Consider the following 20,744-nt stretch of genomic DNA (forward strand, 5'->3'; position numbering starts at 1 on the left):
ACTAAGAAAAAAATCTTGTTCCTTTCTCATAAAACTTGTGAGAGAGGAGAAGTATAAACCTTGACAAACTAATGAAGCAGTGTGCTTAATCAAGCAAAACTGCAAGAATTAAAATTTGTCTCTCATCACTTTTCATTGCAATTATTTTCCAATAATTGGCGTTTTTATAAGAACTCCCATGTAGAGACGTGGTTGAGTCTTTTAAGCATATCTCTTCTTTTAGTGGTTACCAGTAAGGCTATGAACTAATAATCACACTGGGGCATGTATAAACCTTGTAGAGATCAAGTATTTGCTAATCACTCCAAATATTTTTGGGCTCCAGTCCACTGAGTCCTTCAAGCTAGTGTTCTCAGCTATTTTTCAGTTTAACATTTAAAACCAAAAGCACCATTCAGTGAATAAAAGACTCTGTATGGATAAGTGGGTGGGAAGAAGTGGTAGCAAGCAAAATCCTTTGCTCATTGCAGGAATGTCTTCATTAATTATGTAGAGAAGAAACCAAAACAAAATACATTAATAGGCCTAGATTTCACATAATTAGACAATTTTTAACTCTGTGTGTTTTTCAGCAACTCTTAGTGTTACCCAATTCAGTACCACCCAAATTCTCTTTCAGCTTTTAGTCCTCTGCTGTTTGACTACTTTGACTGCTTGCATGGCTGATCCTCAATTCTCAGACTTCCTGAATTTCTCCTGATATTAATCACTATACTCACCACCTGGATTTTCTTGCCAGGAGGCATTAAAACCTTTCCCTGTCCCTGCTGCATCTGTCTCAAAACGGACAATGGCTGAGTTGCCAGTGGTGGAGACCCGCAGTGGGTTCTGTGCTGATCTTGAAACACACAGCTGGGCTAGCCTTGGAGAGAGGAAATCTGGGCCACCAAAGACCTAAAAGTGGAAGAAATATTGTCAAAGTTTTCCAGAGAGAGCATCTGTCACAGAGAGTACATGAGAATTGTTTGGTTTTTAGGAGGAAACCCCCCCCCCACCCCCCATCTACAAGTATTAAAAATAATTCAACATTTTAAAATGTAAAGCAGCTAATAGAGTCTTTTTCTCTGCAGACTTTGTTGGTACCTGAACCACCTGTACAAACCAAAGTATAACATTCTAGATGATTTTCTAGATGATTTGAGAACAGCCTTGCATTAAATAGAATTTTCTGTTTGGGGGACTTGGCCAGATTCTTCTTCCCTTTCCCTCCAGAATTAGCACCTTGTTTTTTTGGGTATAAAAACCCTTTTTAATTTTTTTTTTATTTTATTTTTTTTTATGCTTGTGCAAAAACTGCTTCTTTTTGCAGGAACATGTGTGTGCTGATGATTTGCACCACTGATATCTAGAGGCATAGTTAAAGACGATTTTTAAACTGGGGACAGATTTCATAATTCGTTCTGATAAAACAAAAAACATTGCAACTTTATTTACTTCAAGCGCAGCATAAATATCCAAAATACTGGATTTGGGTCAGGTAAGCTACATTTTAATAATGTTCTTTGGAAGCAAGGATATATAGCATACATATTTGCCACAAAAGATGGGTTTTGGCCTTTAAGAGTAATTGTTTCCTACTTAGAAGAGTGTTCCTCAGGCAGTCATAAACTTAAGCATCAGCAGTATTATGTACTTACAATGCATTTTTAAACCAAGCGAAGTGAATTATGTGGCAGTGCTGAAGCCCTGTTAACCCTGTTTCTTGTTTTCCAGAAGGGATGTAGGATTTTAGTTTGAACCTGTTTGTAACTGGTGGAACTGGCTCACCTTCCCTAGTCTTCCCTGTCAAAGCTGAAGAAAACACACATGCTCAGGGCAATTTCCAATTGACAATGTGATTTTGGTGCCTGAAGCCCTCAATGATTGGATTTTCTTGGCTTCGTCATGCTAATGAAATGGCACCTGATACTAACAGCCTACAACCTTCACTGTACCTGCCTGGAAGGACTGCAAAAGTCAGCTTGGCAGTAACCTTGGATGTGAAAACTATAAAAGAGATACATCAAATAAAGAATGTCCTCCTGTCTTTCAGCAATTGAACAATTAACAGAAAAATTCTAATTCTATAAGTATGCTTATTATTCTGTATAAATCCTAAAATTAAACTAGGTAACATCAAGTTCTAACAACAAAAAAACCCCAGCAAAGCAAAACAACCACAAAACCAAACAAATAAACAAAACCCACCCAAAAGCAGAGAAAAGTAATATAAGGAAACAAATCCCATCAGAATTTTCCAACAGTAGCACCTCAAGTCCACTCCAAAAATTAATAATTTGGTAAACATCAAAAAAGTTTAAAAAAATAGTCTATGCATCTTTCTCAGAAAGTGACAGTAAGACAGTTAGAAACAGCTTTATATGTGTCTTTTTTTCCTATGATCACTTCAAGATGAGAGGAAACTCAATATTTTAATAAGCTCTGTCAGACACTTTTAAACCCCAGAAGTAGTTTGGGTTCTCTCCAAGGTAAATATCTGAGCAAGCCTAACAAAGAGCTGAGCTAGTCCCCCCACATTCAGGGCTAAGTGTACTGTGTTGTTACATAATTTGATTAATTGTGTGCTTACTAACTACTTAGGGGGCCTGACACTGCTGTGATGTTAGAGACATAAGAGAAATTTGTTTTAACCGGAAAAAAATTTCAGTAACTCCAGGTTAATGTGAGACCTCAGGAACCGAAGCTTGCTCCCCCAGAAGAAATAAGGAATTAATTTTTCTATAAACATCATAGTCAGTTAGATGTTCAAAAGGCAGTATTTTGCTTTGGTGGCTGATAACACAGGCTTAATAAGTTTAACATTTTTATTTTGCCTGAGATGGCACTTTTTTGCATTCTGCAGAGAGGCTGCATGACTTGAATGGATAATGGCTGCTCTGTCCAATCGATCGTCTCAAGGCATTCAAAAAAGTCAGTATGGATGAAATCACAGCTCAGATTCAGAATCTATAATGAAGCTGTCAGGATCTGGGGAAGAAGCCTGTTTGTCTGCTGGAAGCTCAGTGTCTTCAGAAAAATCTTACTGCTTGGCTGCTTGTGAGGCCCAGTGACTGCTGCATTTGTCAGAAGTCTGTTCAAATATGAATTTTAAAATGTGTTTGTGGTACATTCCCTGAGTCAGAGCCACAGCACAAGCTCTAGCAGGAACAGATGCTCTTAATCATCTAAACCAGCCTGGGGAAGCTATGTGGCAAGGAAACAGCAGGAGTTTCTAATATGCATCTAATAAGTCTCATGGTCCATCCTCTCATATCATCCCTGGTGCTCCTGGGGCTGTCTGCCCCATGGGCAAGGGAACCAAACCCAGCTCTGACAGAAACCCTGCTGATTTCTGCAGCATTTCCTCAGAAATTAACCATGCCAAACACTTTGAACTGACCTATTGGGAAAGAATTAAGGATGGGGGAGAAATACTGATGGAAATCTGAAGTTTGTGGGTCTCCTTTACATTGTTAACTGTTCAGCAACAGCTTCTGCACAATTTCAAAATAAAAAGCAGAGGCATGCTCCTCATAGCTATGAGTGTATTTTCTTGTCTCCTTTAGGCCAGTTCAGTTAATCAGATGCTTTCATAAAGGCTGGAATAAAAACAAGTTTGAGTGTTTCCATGACAAAAAACAATAAAATATTACATTTGGCTACAAAGAGAAAAACCAATAGTTACCACATGAAAAAAAGAAGAGGGAAAAGAGTGATGGAAAGAATGAATTCAAGGGTGTGGTTCATAAAGAGTGATAGGATGTCTAAGCTGAAAAAAAAAATAAACATCTAGTCTGACCAGAGTATCTGATCCAAAGATAAAGTGATATTGGATCTCATAGCAGGGCTGCAGGACACTGCCATAAAGCCCATGGGTTTAATCTGTTCTTATCATTTGCTTCTGCCCCGTTAGCTCCATTAAATGTTAACAGTCAGCATTCCAGAGTTATGAGCAACAGAAAACTGTTTTTATGCAGTTGGTCACCCTCATGACACAGATTTTCTGGGAATAACACTGATGCCTGCCCAAATATAACTTCCAGCAAAGAGAGAACCTGGCTTCGACAGAGAATTAAGAATAGTGGTAATACCTGATGTTTCTATTTAAATGAGAACACCAGAGCATCTGACTTGGAAGTGAAATAGATTGACAGTCTTCCCTCCTTTTCTGCTCAGGGCTACATCTTGCTGAGGCAGAATATATTTATAGTTCGTAAAAATCTGGTCCATGCTAAAGGAGAAGATGTCATCATTTATGTGTCATAATTTATTCAAAGCAGGCATGGTAATTTTTTCTCTATGAATGTAACGTCAATAGAAGCCATTAAAAAATTATTTCAATTATTGTATTGTGTCCAAAATAACGTCTTCTATTTCCATGAAACATTTCTAGAAATATCTTTAAGAACAATTTAAATTTCCTTTCTAGATGTTTATAAAGGGAACAGAATTTCATGGGGAAGAAAAAAAGACAGACTGCAACAGTGCCATAAGAGAAACAGGGAGAAAGGTTAAAAGAGAATGCATCAAACCTTGAGCCATGAGGATAATCTGAAGCTTTCACATTAAAAAAAATAATGTAACTATTATTGCACAGTTTTGGTGAAACATATGGCAGTCCTGCAATACTGACATGGAAATGACAGCTTGTTTAAGAGGCATCATCAAAGGAAAGGGAAGGGAGATGCTGCCTTTTACAAGAACAAGTATGCTTCAGACAAATATTGAAGGGTGTGGTATAAAAATGAAGTTAGCAACAAAGGTGTTGCAATGAGAAATATCTCAGCATTTTCCTAAATTCACTGCCAGGTCAAAGGGATGAGGGTGCTCCTAAGCAAAAGCTAAATGCCTCCAGGAGAGGAAGTTTTGTGATTGCTGGGAAGTATTCATTACAGGACATCTTATTCCAGGTACCAGACTGAATAGGACATGGAGGGACAGCAGACCTACTTCAGTACTGATTTTGACTTCCTATTAAAACTGGAAAATTGTCTGATGTCAAAGAAAGCAGGAAGCAGTAGAACTTAGTACTCAGAGATAAGGGAAATGTGAAATCAGGAGAATAACTATGAGAAAAATTAGACTTCAAACCCCAAAGATACTTACACAGGATACTTTTGGGAAGATAATGTGAGAGTGAAAGATCTTTGGAACCTTAGTGATCACTGAAACACATGGTATCAAAAGCTCACCAGTAACCTTTTTTTTAACATCCTGCAAACTTAAATGCATGCTTGGTTTTCTGCTTGGACAGACATAGAAACCACAGGAAAGAAGGTGGCAAGATAAAGCAGCTTCTGAAAATGGCTAGCCATGTTCCTTTTTTCCCCCCACTAAATCTGAGTCATGCTTGCTCTGCTCAGTCTATGTCAATCATGGTATGAATGAATTTTATAACAAAAGCAAGAAAATATCTATGTGGCAAGGTACACAAAGCTCCACTGCGTGCCTGCAGCTTGGCAAGGGAAGTTCTATGCTGCCACACAGGACCTTTGATCAGACACTAAGTCATGAACCAATTTTCCCCTGTAAATTGATTTATGTTAGATTATCTGCCAGCAGATCAGAGGCAGGTGTTGGGAACTGGATGAACCAAGATCAGGAGACAAGTAACTCAAAGCATGCCAATTCTGAGGGCAGGAAGGCAGGGGAGTTCAAGCAGCAAGGTGAGCATCTGTGCAGATGAATCGGTATGGTTGGAATGAAGCAAAACATAGCAACTAAGCTGCAAATGGCAAAAAAAGATACCTGAAACCTAAGGTGAATACCTTGCTCAGGAACACAGAGCAGTAAACTGCAGGGTCCTGTTAAACAGTGTCTTTAAGCAGTCGGTGTCTGGCAACCCACTCAACTGGTTTTAGGCCTTCCCCGTCAAAAAGTTCTCAAACAAATGCTTGCCAGCCATCTGTACTCTTGCTGGATCATGATAGCTCCTGAGCAACCATCTGCAGATGTAGGTATTGTCCTTGGACTATTCAAGAAATGGTCATCCACAGCAAATTTGGATTTGGAGGCTGTTTAATGGATTCCTCTGGGCAACAGAGGCATAATGGAAGTTTATAGGCAGATTACCTTCAGTCGGGTAATTCTGGGCACAAAGAACAATGAAGATGCAATACAACAGACTTCATCAATACCCAACCCAGCCAGTACAGGTCACCTACTCACATTCCCTGGTGTCAGCAATGTGGCATACAGGTATACTTGCCAATGCTACTGATGGAAAATTCATGGAACAACTTCCTTACACCCAGATCCTACAGAAGTTAGAATGTGGGAATGGGAAGCAGAGCATAAATGTGGATGCTGGACAGACAGTTGTCTAAATGTATGCTGTATCACATCACCCAGAAGAGGAGAAGAAAGGCTAGAGCAGAGCGGTACAAGTTCTCTTAATCAGTCTTTTGCATTCATTACAAAAACATTGACAAAAAGTCACAACAAGTGTACCTCCACTGGTGATCTCAAATGTCTCCAGTGAGAGCAGTTTAGAAAGTCTATAATTCTAAAGTTCTTCCCTAAATTATTTTCTGTCCTTTCTTCCTGTACTGGAAGTCTATTCAACTCTGTTAGTGAGAATGGTCACCGGGTTGCTTACCAACATGAGTGAAAAGAAGTCTTATATAAAGGGTAATTCAGTGTTATGAATCTGTTAAAGGTCAGAACATCCTTACAGAGGCCCCTTTTCTCCTTTTTCCACCACCCTAAGGTGACTAGGATATTGCCTCTTTGAGTTTGGGGTTTGGTTTTTTTTTTTTTTTTTTTTTTTTTTTTTTTTTTTTTTTTTTTTTTTTTGTGGTTTTGTTTTGTTTTGTTTTTGTTGGGGGTTTTTTTGGTTGTTGTTTTTGTTGGGTTTTTTAGTTGTTTTTTTTTTTTTAGTGCAAAGATTCTTCATAATTTTAATAACTCAGGGTTATAAATCTCCCCACATCGTTGGAAGGCCCTACACAAGATCTCACCTGAGTTTTCCCTCGTAGCGATCCATCATCGTCCTTTACATCAGGAAATTATCTTCATGGTACAGCACCCTACCCTTAGTTCTTTATAAAAGGTGGAGTTTTAAGACTGTTTTTGAAAGCAGTTTTGTCTTTTGTTGGGAAGCATACAGTGCACAACATTGTAATTAATTAAGGTATACAGTCACCAAAGATATAAAAACCAAAAGATAATAAGAACATTATGGCTTCTGTGACAATACCTGTTGAACAAAACTGTAGCCTCAGCAGAAACAGGAAATTGTGGTAGAATTGTTTGTCTGCATCTACAGTTCTAGGGATTATCTGTTCCAGACAGAAATTAATACAACTTGTGTATTTTAGAGGAGTAAAACTAATGTTCTTACCTCCAAAACATCATAGCTGCAGTTTGGGTGATACTCAATGTCGAACTCCTGAATGGTGAGTTGAATGCTGCTACCAGGAGCTGTGTGGATGTACCAGATGCATTCCCTATTGCTTGGGTATGTGCTGGGGAATCCAGGGCTGTGAAATGAACCAGAAGGGCCAGAGAGCTCTCCTCCACAACCTGACAACAAAGCACAGCAGCCTGTCAGTGAGGAGGTCTGGAAAAACTCCCTGGCAGCTCTGGTAAGGACAGGCAGTAGCACCCATTTCATTGACAACCGTGTACTCTGGGCTGGAAGGTCTGCTCTGCCACAGAGAACCTGGGAACAGAATGGCAGGCTGGAGATGTTTGCACTGCCTGTGTAGGAAATACTTCACCTCCTGTTTTGGTACACTTTGTACCAAACCTCAGCATCTGCTCTGACTGCTGAGACACAGAGAAAAAAAGAGATTTTTTTAAATTAGCTTCTAACTTTATCATTTCAAGAAAGCTAAATCACATCCATTCTCAGCTCTTACTGACTTCAAATAATGCACAAGTTATCATAGGGAGGTCTTTCCATTGTAAAAATGCCATTTCCCACTGCTTTAGAAATCATAAAATTAAAGACAATGCAATTTGCCTCACTCTATTGAGCATGATTACAAGCTGCCAGATCACAGTGGATAAACCAACTTTCTGACACTTGGTGTGTTTAATGTTCTTTTTTTTATTCAATTGTAACAGTGCAATTGTAAAACAAGCTGTGTTTGAAAGGTTATGTATTTTCTTTTCAGATAAGAAAGTATTGTCCTAACACCACTCCCCACACCCTGGGGTTACTAAATTCTTACACACTGTGAGCTAGATTGAAAAAAAAAAAAAACAGTAGCAAAACAATGGATGAAATGCAGGCTCTGGTTTAACAGGACAAAGCAGCTGAACATCTGAGACTGGTTTTATCATTGCATTATGGAGATGGGCGAAGTGTAGCACTAGCCTCTCTTTAATGAATTCCTGGGAAGATGCTATTCCTGACTCAGTCCCCATGTTCAGGCATAAATAGGGCAGGAAGGCACAGCAGCCCTCCCAGTATCAGGGCAGATTTAGATCAGTTACATTCATAGTGAAACCTTACCTTTAGAAAAACCAGTAGGTGGCTATGTACCTGTCACATGCAGAAAGAAAAAGAATTCTGTGTTTGATCTGATTTTGTGTGTGCCACTCTGCCTTCCAGCAGCAATTTTTCTTTGCTCTTTACATTACAAGCCCCCCAAGTGTTTCATTTAGGCATTAATATTTTGCTTACACAGAATTTATAGGGTCACTTGAGCTTTGTAATGCCTACACTCCATCAATCTCTTTGGCTTCATCTCCAGAGGAAAGGTTCTGCCACATTGCAAAGCCCCAAAATACTTAATAAAACCATCTAACAAACTGTGAGCTCTATATTCCCAGAGGCAAATACTGTAGTATGTCAGAAGTGATAAACAGCATCTGTATCAGAGCCTTTATTTATAGGAATAAATATATTTTATGTTATATTTTATAACATAAACCAAATAAAATACTCCTTTGATCTGCTCAACATATACACACAGATGTGTAAAACTCCTCTAATCTCTATTAAATCTAAGAATAATTTTCAATTTGAATAAGCTGTCTTTGGCCATTGCTCTGCTTTACACCACATTTCAGGAAGCTGTAGATCAAGATCTTCAATTAAGTGCAAATATTTTCCTTTTTGTCTTTTATGCCAAACTTGTGGCTGCTAAGTCTCAGAAGTATTTACCATCATTTCTACCATCGAGTCTTTCAGCTTCACACAGAAAACCTGACTTTGATTTCCTCATAGTTGGCTATAGGACTTTTAGGACTGCAAAACACAAATCTATGAGGGGAAAGAGCAGCAGGTTGGAAAGGGAACAAAGCTATAAGAATCTATTTTAAGCTAAAAAAGGAGACATCTAAATACCGATGTGAGGCCATTCCAGCTATGTAACACTGATCTCAGTCCATCACACAGTATCCACCAGAAAAACACCTTTTAAACAAAAGAATTCCCACTAATCCAGGTAAACCTTTAGCTGAAGTTTTCTCGCAGGTGAATTGGCACAACCTTAGCTCTTCTCCCTTTTCCCCACCTTGCTGCACATGGAGCAGCCAAAGGTGGCTTGCCCTGCAGTCACAAAGCTACACTGTCAAGCTACTGGGCATCTCAATTTAGGAACTGAAGGAGCTTTTAAGTGTATTTTAAACCAATCTTGCCTTTGATCCCTATGGAGAAAAAGGCAGTGCACTTCTTCCCCTGAGGCTGTCAGCACAGGTAAATGTTAAGCCCCCTGAAACTTTGATATCCATGAAGGTTTCATCAGTGAGATGGAGAGGAAGAAAGCTTCAGTGTAAACCACCACCCCTTTTTCTCTCAGTGTCATTAGAAGATGGCCTGGTTTTCCTGTAAAGAAACCAGGCTGCTGAGGTTTTACAACTGGAGGAAAAAAGGTGTCATCATCGGGGAAGCCTTACAGTGGAATTTGCAGCCTTTCTTTCCCCTCTGCATCCAGAATTACACAGCCAATAAGGACAGAGCTCAGGAGGAAAAAGCTGCTTTGCCAGCTTGGGAAACAAAGATTTCCCAACAACCAGACTCAATGTCTCGGCTCCTGAGGGGGTGGGAACAGGGATCAGGGGAGTTTCAGCAGGCAAAACAAAGCCAATTGCTATTTATCGCAGCTCCAAGAAAGCTGGGAACATTTTAAAACCTAACAGGCAGTTATGACTCAGCTTCTCCTTCTAAGGGTTTCCTGATAGCCACAAAAGACGTTTTTTATTTAAACCAGAAATGGCTCAGAGAGGAGAGGAAAGCTTGTGTGCTCTTCTTTGAGGCCCAGACCTTTCTTCCATGCAACTCTTGCAGGTAGCATTCAGATTACTCACACTCCCTCTCCAGAGAGGTTTATATTTCCTCTGAGCTTAATCAACATTCTCTGGAAGCACATGAGTAAGAAGGTCAAACTGTTTTTAATGTCCCATTTCTTTTCTTCCAACTAAAAAACAGCTAAAAATGTTCCCAGAAAACTTTTTTTTTTTTTTTTTTTTTTTAAATTGAATGATTCTTTTAAAGTTCTCCAGTAAAATGGAGGTAAAAGTTTAGGTCTCTCAGATTAATTTCTTACAAGATGCTTGCAAAAAGATCAGAATTACTTGTGTTTATGCCTAAGCACTCACTGACTAATAGCAGAAAAAAGGGCTCACTGGTCTTTGCAAATATGTGAACTTCACACCTGAATTTTTTTGACTGACCAGCATATGCCACAAGAAACCTCCACATCAGAGCAGAAGCACTATCTCTGATGTCTCTGGCCAACTGCCAGGAAGTCTGTGCATGGTGTTTCTGTTCTTTATAAGGATGAGGTAATTGCCAATTCTGTTGCACTTTGCTGAAAATACAGATGCTAGTTGAATTTTTAAAAATATTTACGTAAATACTTAAGAGATTAAAACATATGTTCCCAATTTAAACTCACTTGGTCACTTGTACAATTGTCCTACAATGCCAAAATGAGAAAACTCAAATAATGAACCTTTGGAAATGCTTATGAAACTTTGATTACAAAATTACATGAACACAAACCTTCTCCCAATATTTGTATTTGTCTGCAAACATCAAATAAAATTTTGATTCTACTGAAAAAAATTGAATTTTTGCTGTTTATAGCAATAAAGTAAAAAACATTGATCTTTAGGGATAAATAAAAATGCAGAAACAAAAGGTATAAATAGCAGGATTACTTCATCTATCACTGAAATAATGGTGATTAATACTAAGTCATTCTGCTCCTAGTGAAACATCTTTAAAAGTTTTCCTCAGCACAGAAATACATGGTCTTGCTGTGTGCTGTGAAATGCAGACAGCTGCACTGTGGAAAAGTTGCTTGCAGCTGAACTCTAAGCATACAGCATATGATCAGTTTGTGCCAACCTTCTTGCAGTAATTTTGGACAATTCAGCCCTGCAGTTAAACACAGGAAAAAAATAAGAAAGGGGAGGTACTCTTTTAGTAGTGTAAAGGTCCTGGAATTCCCCTGAAAATGCTGAAAACTACTACCTACTCTGGTGTTAGTTGCTAGGAAATCAGACAACAAACACAAAACTTAGGAAACATATATTTGGTGGTTTTGCTTTACTCTGACTAAAATTTACGTATTCATTGAAGATTGTGCAAGCAATGATTTACAGATCTTTCCATATTACTGCCTGTCTGGTTAGCAGATGTTGTTCATTAACCAAAGAAGAATCCCTATTCTCATAAATAATTACAGCTGAACAGAAATGTTGTAATCTGTGGAAACTCTATTATTTGCTAGGTTTTCAGATTTATTCATGGGTGTGTTTTTAGCCACATGTTAGAAAAATCCCATCCATAAAGGTTAAAGAGAACTGGCACTGTTCCTGCAAAACCAAATTTAGGGAAATGAAAGGAAACAGAATTTTCCAGTTGTGGTACTCATGGTGAAACTTTTCAGCAAGCATAAGCTGACTCTAACTGCAAGGAGCATGTACTATAAACATTTGCCTGTACTATAATAATACTTGTGTGAAGTATAATTTGGATTTGATTCTGAAAACTTTTGCTCTCTTGGGTAGGTTTGGTTATAGAATATTATCCAATGGATGAAGTAGAATAATTTATGTGATAAGGGTTTATGCAAGAGAGTAAAAATTCAAGTGAGATATGTTTCGGGTTTTTCTCTGCTTTCTGATTTGTTAATTGCAGACCTTGTTCATCCTTAGACTTAATGTGACAGAAAGACACTGAAAAGGAATAGCTATTTTTGGAAACTGAAAAAAATGGCAGGTTTTTTTTTCAGTTACACAAGAAATAAACAACAAAGCTGTGAGTCAGGCTTAGAAAATCTGGACCTCATTTTCCTTGCTGACCTGCAGGGTGATATTCTGTTCAGCAATCCTAATGGATACCTGAAAAATGTCTCCAGTGCATGGCTTCTGCATCTTCATCTAACCTCTGTTTCTGTAGTGCTTCTCTGAAGAACTAACAAACTTTTAACATTTGACCTGACACATATACTGACACTGTGGAACAGAAAGCAGAATCATTGGTGCAAATTTGGACTGAGAAATGCTTAGAAGAGACAATTAAACTTAAAAGGTCTATTGACAATGAAGCAGCCAAATGAGTGAGCTTCCCATGCAATGCAGATGTATCTATGAAGCAGTGAGGTCCTACATGCACATTGCTTAATAAGGTAAGTGACTGGTGTAGGAAATATGTGTCTCCTCAGATATGACAGTTGTCACTGGTGTAATTTTGCACTGAGAGACCTTTGCCCTCTTGGCCTCCTGATTTTTTTTAGGGAAAGCAATTTGATTGGCATTCCATCTTTGCAATATCCAGACTGTTAGCACAAGTTTGTTCTTTCTCAAAGGGCCAATATATTTCCCATATATATTTGCCAATATTAAACTTCCTAAAACAGAGTGAAAGTAGAATAAGCACCTTGCAGATTCAAGCTTTCCACTGGCACATAATCCTTTTGAGGTCTTGACTGCAGAAGAAAACATTAGTGATTTAGCCAAATAATTTCTAAATCCATCCTCATCAATGAAACTCCCTTAGATAAACAGTGTTATTTCAGAACCAAAATAATTTTTAAATTAACTTCTCTGCACTAGAACTTTCTATCCAAGTTAAAATTACATAGGACACTTTTAAGCATAAATAACAGCCTTCTCTTAAGATCAGTCTTTGCAAAAGCCTTTAGGTTTTCAAAAAATGCACTTTTTAAAGTAGGTTTCCTCAGCAGCTGGAAAGATCAGATGAAAATGTTTTAAATCAAAACAGTTTTGCTTCATTTATGGCAGGAGGGGCTATTCAGATCAGCTAACAATGAGGTAAGCTTTTGGTTTTTTTTGACCACCTCACAACGGTGAAAAAGCTGCTGGGAAGAGTATCTGAAGCAAACTCTATCAGACACATGGAAAACATAAGTGCTGCTCTCTTTGCCATCAAAACATGTGAATCTCCTTGATATATATCTCATAGAGGCTTCACAACTGCAGTTAAGGAGCACACGGACAGCCTGAAAAATAGTTCACAGCAGCTTGAACTCTAGAGCACACATTTGTCACTTGAGCAGAAATAAAAGTCCTTCTCTCAGCAATATATGTAGCTCTGTTATTTTCTTGTCAGGTGAGATGTTACCAGATCTGGATGTAGACTGCCCTAGGAATTTGCCCTCAGGGAAGAAGGGATCCAAATGCTTCACTCTGAAATACCCAACTAAAAGGCTGCATCTCCTGATCAGTTCCCCTAGACAAGGAGAATTTTTCCAGTAAATTTTTTTATGAACTTGAAAGACTCTCAGAAGGGAGAGGTAAATATGGTACCCCAGCCACAGGGACATATCTAATTTAGTTACTCTAGGGCTACCAGGCAATGTAGCCACCAAGAGTAAGAGGAATAGCTGCATTTGTGCATGACACCAACAGAGAAAAGAAAAAGAAATTTTTGGAATGAACAAAAAGATGACAACTGTGGCCAGCTCTGGAGGAACTTGCACTCACATTGCAAGCTGTCAGAAGTCACAGCTGTGACGTTCTGAGCCAGCAATGACATTCCCTGAGAGCCAGGTCTATCTGACCCCACAGATCCTGGTCTGTGCTCAGACACAGCTCACATTAGCAGTCTGGGCCCCGTGCAGCATCAGGGTGGAGTTCCGTGTACGGGAATTAACAGAAGGGCAGTGCTGCCTGACAGAGAAATGAATGTCAGTGCAGCAATGGACTGCAGAGGGGTGGGAAAGCACAAGAGTGTTTACCATGCAGGCAGATTCTGGAAAGCTTTGAGATCTTTAGAAAAGCAAGTTAACCCAGCACCATGGCTACTGTATGGAACTGATGTCATCTGGCTGTGCATAAAAGCCTCTGCTTTTTCTTCTTTTGTGCAGCTCCAGAATGACGTCAGCCCAAAGCACAAGAAGGCACCTTTGTGCTGGGGCCCTTTCCCTGCTGGCTCCTGCTACACGTCCCACTCCCAGCGTGTGTCCCTCCCCTACCCAGAAACACTCCCTCATTCCCACTGAATGCAAGGCACCTCTGTGCTGGCAGAGCCCCTTGGGAGCTTGCAAGCTCCAGCAGTGTGTGGTAGAGCAAGGAGCAGCCATCCAAACCATGTTCAGCAACCTTGCACCTCAGCAACCTGCAGTGGGGCCCCTGCAGCCTATTCATCTGCTTCAAATGCAGTCAAACCTGAATGCTGCTGACTGATGAGACAGACAGGGCAACTGGGGCAACTTAATTATTTTCAAGGCTGGAACCCCTTTGGCAGGATGTACAATGGCACACGATTTAACCATGTCACAGTACACAACTGCTATTAAATAAGCAGAGTGAAAAAAGATGCATGAAGAAACTGCAAATGTAGTTTGCTGTTTTACAAGCTTTAACAGATTTGTTTATAGTTCGCTTGCATCTGTTTAATAAGGCCTGTGACAGTTTTCATGACATGCAAGAACAACAGCACAGACACCCCATGCACATCCTGCTCAATGTTATTTCATGCAGAGAAATGGGGCAGGGCAGCTGCAAGTGGACACTACCACAGAAAGCAAGTACCACTAAATTAAACTAGAGAGAAGCCTGCAGAAAAAACAGAAGTCTATAGAAATTGGGAAAACTAAGGGCTGAATGTTCCCCTTAAAAAGCTCAAGTCACTCACAGTTACCCGTGACAGCATCTGTCTCCTGCTCATTACAGAAATTCTGGACACACCCCTCATCCCTGTGCCTACTCCTGGAAATGAAAGCATCTTTCAGTAATAGCTCTCAATCTCTAATCAGCTGATCTTTGATGGTGTACATGTGCAGAAACATCCACTGGGAAAGTATGTGTAGAATTATGAGGAAATGCAATGGATTTAGAGCTGCAATGGGTTATTTCTATTTAGATGGCATAGAATGGCATAAGCTGGAACTCTATTACACATCCAGGGAAGGAAATTTTCCCAGAAGAAACCTGGCTCACTTACCGTCAACATGCCATAGCATCTGGAACCCACTTCTAGCATTCAGTCCATCTGAGTAAAACTCCACATGAAGGCTGGTCCCTGTAGTGCTCCCTGCCAGTGGAAGAGACTGTCCACAGAAGGTGCCTATCAGGTTGGAATGTGCATCAGGCCCATCATAGAGCTGAAATTAAATTAAAAAAAATACTAGTGAGGAAAAAGAAGTTCCCCAGTTAATCAGCTTCTCAATGTCTTGTACAGGATTAAAAAAAACCAAACCAAACCAGTGACACTTCTCCCACTGGCCAGCCTTGCACAGCAATATGAGCCCAGGGAGTGTGGAAAGATTTGGGCAAAATGATGAGTAAATACAATGCCAATATGTCTTTAAACCTGGCTGCACACTGTGTGCAGTAGGAAGGGTTTGCTGTTTCTGTTTTGGTGTGTATTGGGGGTTGCTGGGGAAGAAGATAAAGGGCAAGTGGCAATGAACTGAAATAGAAAGAAAAAGAGGATGTCATGGGTCTGATTTGCCCATGCACCTCACACGCTGAGTGCCTCCAAACCCCTTGGTGACAACTCTGTTTACATCTTCATCTGTTTAATGCTGCAGCCAGGTGATATGAGGACTGCCTGGGCTTCTGATGGAGAAAATCAAGCAGTCAACATCACGATGGCCTCCCAGAGTAGTAAGGACATACTGAAAACCCAAAGTAAAGCAAATCTTCAAAAACACAAGGAAATTTCATATGTGTTATTTATGGCTTCATAATCTCATGCTAAAGCCTTCCTCCTTTGGAAGAAAACTGGACTGAGCCATGCTAGTGAAATTTGATTTTCTTGTCATACTCTATGTGCCAGTATTTTGACAATCAATGATCAGTCAGATATAGCCAGCCCGAAAACCTTTCTGTTCTCTAAACACAGCTGAGGAATCCTTCATCCCACTCTTAAAACATTGCCACTCTTAAAACAAATCCAAAATGAACCAAACAATCAAATCAACAAACTGCTATTGAAATATTTCTGTATTTAAATATTTAAATGATGTCTGAAGGCAGTCATATACTCACAATTAAATGAAAACACTTAATACATATTTTGATGGGGTGATAGTAGATGCTTAGAGCTTTTGAACTCTTTTGTTGTCTCCAGACAGGTTTAAATTGTATTTCAAATTCTAGTTTTGGAAGTTTTTTCAAATCCAGCAAATCACACTGAACATACCTCTGTGTTCTCACCAAATACCCCATACCCCAGTGTCATTTTTCAGGCATGAGGAATGTAATTTTTTACAAAGCTAGTAAAAATGAAACATTTTAGCTAGATTGCCTTTGGTTTACAGTATCAGATGGCTGGTCATTTTCAAGTTAGGACTTGCTTTATTATTTCTACCTTGGTTACTATGATTCTTAAGGTCTAGGAAAACAGGAACCCTTGTCCTTTATTATTATTTTGTGACAGTTCATCTGATCTTTTGTCTTACAAAGCATATCTTCCTAACACAACCCAGCAAATTACTGGCACAGAAACCATGTCTGAACATTCTTATTGTGCATTTTTGGCATGCTTCCTTACAGAATTTCAACAAAAACTTTTCTCTCTTCTGAAGCCATTACCGTAAAGTTGTCTCTGTGCAAAGAATAAAATCAATGATCTCTAGAAAAACAGCAAAGGTTTATTTATCTTTTCTCTCCATTCAAATCTCTTTTCCAAATATCTTTGATTCCACTCAGAATTCTGCTACGTTCAGTACATATAACTCATACTATGGAAATACATTTCAGCAAATATTGATTGACCATGCTAGCTACTAATTTTCATGCATATTTTCTGGCAGACTTGCATATAAGTCATTAAGTCATTAACCCCCAGGCTTTCTGTTAAAGATGCTGGTCTTGCAGAATCTTCAGAAATCTCATTACTTATTTTAAGCAGATTTGGGGCAAATAAATCAACTTGAATGGTTTCAAGTCCTCTAGCAGACAGTCCAGTTGAAATGGTTTTGGTTGGTTGGTTGGCTTCGGGGTTTTGGTTTGTTTTTTATTTTTTTTAAAATTAAAAAAATTAAATTGGAGTTAGTTCTGCCAGAAGTTAGGGCCAAATTGCAGGAATAATTCTATGATAATATTCCCTGGCCTATTTAATGACTTGTGACCATCAGTCTAATACAATGAAAAGCTCAAAGCAAGCTAAATGTATTGCAAATTGAGAACTATCACTCTATTTGGTATGGTTTCTCTTGGTGAAATCAGAAAAGACTGAAAGTTTCTAATTGCAGACACATTTCTAGTAGTGATCAGATGTTTGAAAATAAATATGAAATTGTCCTAAAGATTAAATGGCAATATGTTGAATATCAATCTGTATTGTTTCCACATATAAAATTTGAAGTAACACCTGATAGACAGATGAGCTGTCCCATGCCCAGCATTACAGTTATGACCTTCTTCCAAGCCAGGGTGAGAGCTTTACGCATTCTTTGAAGGCATAAGTTCAGAAAAATGAAATAATGTCAAATCCAATTAGATTTTTTAATAGTCCTTCCTTTGATAAATTTGTGGTGTATGCTATTCATATTTCTGTGGCTTCAAGCCATGGAAATTTTACACCAGAAAAATATGAATGGTGAAGAATGAATCAATATGGAGATCACTCTGAACAGTAGCTAAAACTATGTCAAGATACATATTTACAATGTACTGTTAGCTCTATTGATTACAAATGAAAACCCCCATTCTAAAGAATGATGGACTAAATCATACATAGCAACTTCCAAATCCAAACAACAACAAAAAAGCTTCATGCATCTCCTGCAGTTTGATTCATCAAGAGTGTATTATTTTGATCTAAGACAGAGAATACCACATTTCTATGTCATTTCCTCTGAAAACAGTCCATCAGTTTTTCTAGCCACAAAGCATGGTTACTATGGCAATCCCTTCATGCCGTGCTGCCCCGTGGGTTTGAGTTCATAGCAGTATTTCACAGGGAATTTGAGTGCCTGGCCAGCTGTAACTCATTGAGAGAGGCAGAACCACGACTGCTAGAATTACAGCTGGGTTTTTTGAGCTGTCTTTCATTTCTAAATGAAGGGAACAGCTGTGCATTTTCACAGGGCATTTTGAACTTCTCAAACCACCTTTTGCTCTCACACAAACACAGGCAAGGGAAACTGAAGCTGAACACAGCTCTCATGAGTTATAACTTCTCTCCTGATATCTGAGATAATGTTTCTTGTGTCAGGTCCTGCTGTGTCAGCTGTGTTATCTTAAACTGCTGCAAATAGAGGGAAGGTTCTTCTGCAGTCTATATGAGACAAGACACTTCTTATGATTGTGCAAGACAATTGGATTTTGGAGCAGTGTATTAGTCACTCCTGCACCATAGTGACTCCAGGAACTGGTAATTTGAGTCCCTTCCAGCTCCCCATTGGGAAGAAAGTGCTTGTTCCCCTCGTGTGTATATATTGGTTTTGTAATCTATTTATTTGTTCAGACCTTTTAGCCTCTACCAGAAAATCCAAGTGCTTCATAATGATTTTGGCAGACAATTCAACCAGCAAAACAGGCAAACACCTGCAACACACGTTCAGATCCTTAGCCTCTCCTTTTTAGCAAAGCAATTGCCCAGCAGCAAACAGAATGCTGCATTTCACCAGCCTGCACCCCAGCACTGGGTCCAGGAGGGATGGGCTACATGCAAATGAATTATTTAGCATGGCTCAATAACTGTTAGAAGAAACTCCTTACCAGGCTCCCTAGGAGCAAGTGTATAGGTTGACATGAAGGTAAAAAGGGGAGGTACCAGCTCTCTAAGGGAGGAATCAAGCTGTGTGACTGCCCCACAGCAAAGTGGCAGCTGAAAACCATCTGCTGTACATTAGAACAGGGTTGGGAAAGCAGGACTAGCAAAAACTGCAGGAAGGGTTTGGCTTTGGTAGCTCTCCGGGGGACACCATGGTCACCAGTATTGCAGTTTGGCTCTTCTGACTCTTCAGCCTGGAAAAATGTCACTAACACCAATAATGATGCCCTGGAGGCCACAGCTGTTCGCTTCTCTTTGGAGAAGCAAAGCAAAAGGGCATGACCTGTGTCACAGAAATGCTCATTACCAGAACTGGAGCAGGGGCTCAAGGACTGAGCTGATTGGAAAATGAGGTTTCCTCTACTTGGAAGAAATAAAGATCTATAAAAATGGGGGAAATAACCTTGGAATGTGTTCTATTTGGACATACTTGAGGTAGGGACAATTTTCTAGCCGACTGCCTTGTCAAGCTTACTCTGTCTTGCAAAAGTGAGCCTTTTAGACTGGTAGTAAGACTCCATCTGTTCTGTTTTCCTGGAAGAAAGCTAGGGGTGGGGGGAGGGATTAAGGCAAAATATCAGTGTTCTCCTGGAGAATGTTATTTCTATGAAAAGGCATGGGGGTTTTTTCACTAGGAAAAACATTGCAGAGGAAAAGCCCATGCCTAATCAGCTCTGGAAAAAAGCTGCTTATATACACTAGTTAGTAATAACATATAGTCTTGATCAAGAGGTGATAGTCTCCAAAAATAAACTTTCTGGTTTTTATAAGGGGAAAATCTATTCTATGAATACTGACAGTTCTCTTTCATCGTACTGTAAATAATACTGTCATCAGATGTCATGAATTCATCATAATAATGAGCAATTATAGTAATAATTGTCTCCAACTGAGTCTTGGAACAAACTATTTGCTGTCAGAAATCCTTTATACAGGGAGCAGCAGTAACAGTCCTGGGCTGTATTTGCAGAACTCAGGAAAGGAGGCATTGCCTTGGATCAAACTGTCAGAGCCATAAGTGCCCCACCCATGCTCAGAGCTCTAGGGCAGTCTGACACACGCAAGTATCCCCTTCCTCTTAGAAGTGGGAAAGCTGATATGGGATTGTTTGGATCTAAACACCAGAGGCAATGATTACAGGTTTCTGAGTAGCTCTTCCTGAAAGGAAATGAAAGAAAAAGAAATACTGGAAAGGAAATTTCGATGGCATTGCCACAAATATATTACCGGAAAACAAAAAGAAGCAAAAACTAGACAATATAATCCTCATCCAAGTAACAGAATGCACTCTAAGGGGAGATCACCATTAATGATTAAAACAAGAATTAACACAAACAAAAATAATCAATTTCCAAGCAACACATTTCCTTCCAGAAGGGTAGAGTGCAAACTTAAGAACCTGCAGGTTTGTCAGCCAGAGGAAAATCCAAACAAATTAAAGCTCCCGGATGTAGCCCAATGTGCTAGCTGAGCACCACAATGACATTGTTTCACAGAAACAAAGGCAGTTTAAGACTTTGAGTGACTGACTGCATAGAGCCTTGACACTTCTGCACAAACAGGAGAACAAAATAAGGTTATGTTTGTGCTTGGATGATGATAAGAGTTTGCA

General features: G+C 39.3%; 1 protein-coding gene across 1 annotated transcript in view; it reads right to left on the reverse strand.

Annotated features, from left to right (window-relative positions):
- CUBN (cubilin) overlaps positions 1–20,744 on the reverse strand; it is a 144,847-nt gene that overhangs the window by 71,652 nt on the left and 52,451 nt on the right. The window contains exons 28-30 of the mRNA XM_039710573.1: positions 15,350–15,509; positions 7,322–7,503; positions 720–894 (exon numbers count right to left, since the gene is read on the reverse strand). Coding sequence (XP_039566507.1) covers positions 720–894; positions 7,322–7,503; positions 15,350–15,509 — 517 coding nt within the window. The remainder of the gene's footprint in view (positions 1–719; positions 895–7,321; positions 7,504–15,349; positions 15,510–20,744) is intronic.

The sequence above is a fragment of the Passer montanus genome, unplaced genomic scaffold (genome assembly GCF_014805655.1).
Source record: "Passer montanus isolate IOZ18808 unplaced genomic scaffold, ASM1480565v1 scaffold10, whole genome shotgun sequence".
Classification (NCBI taxonomy): Eukaryota; Metazoa; Chordata; class Aves; order Passeriformes; family Passeridae; genus Passer; species Passer montanus.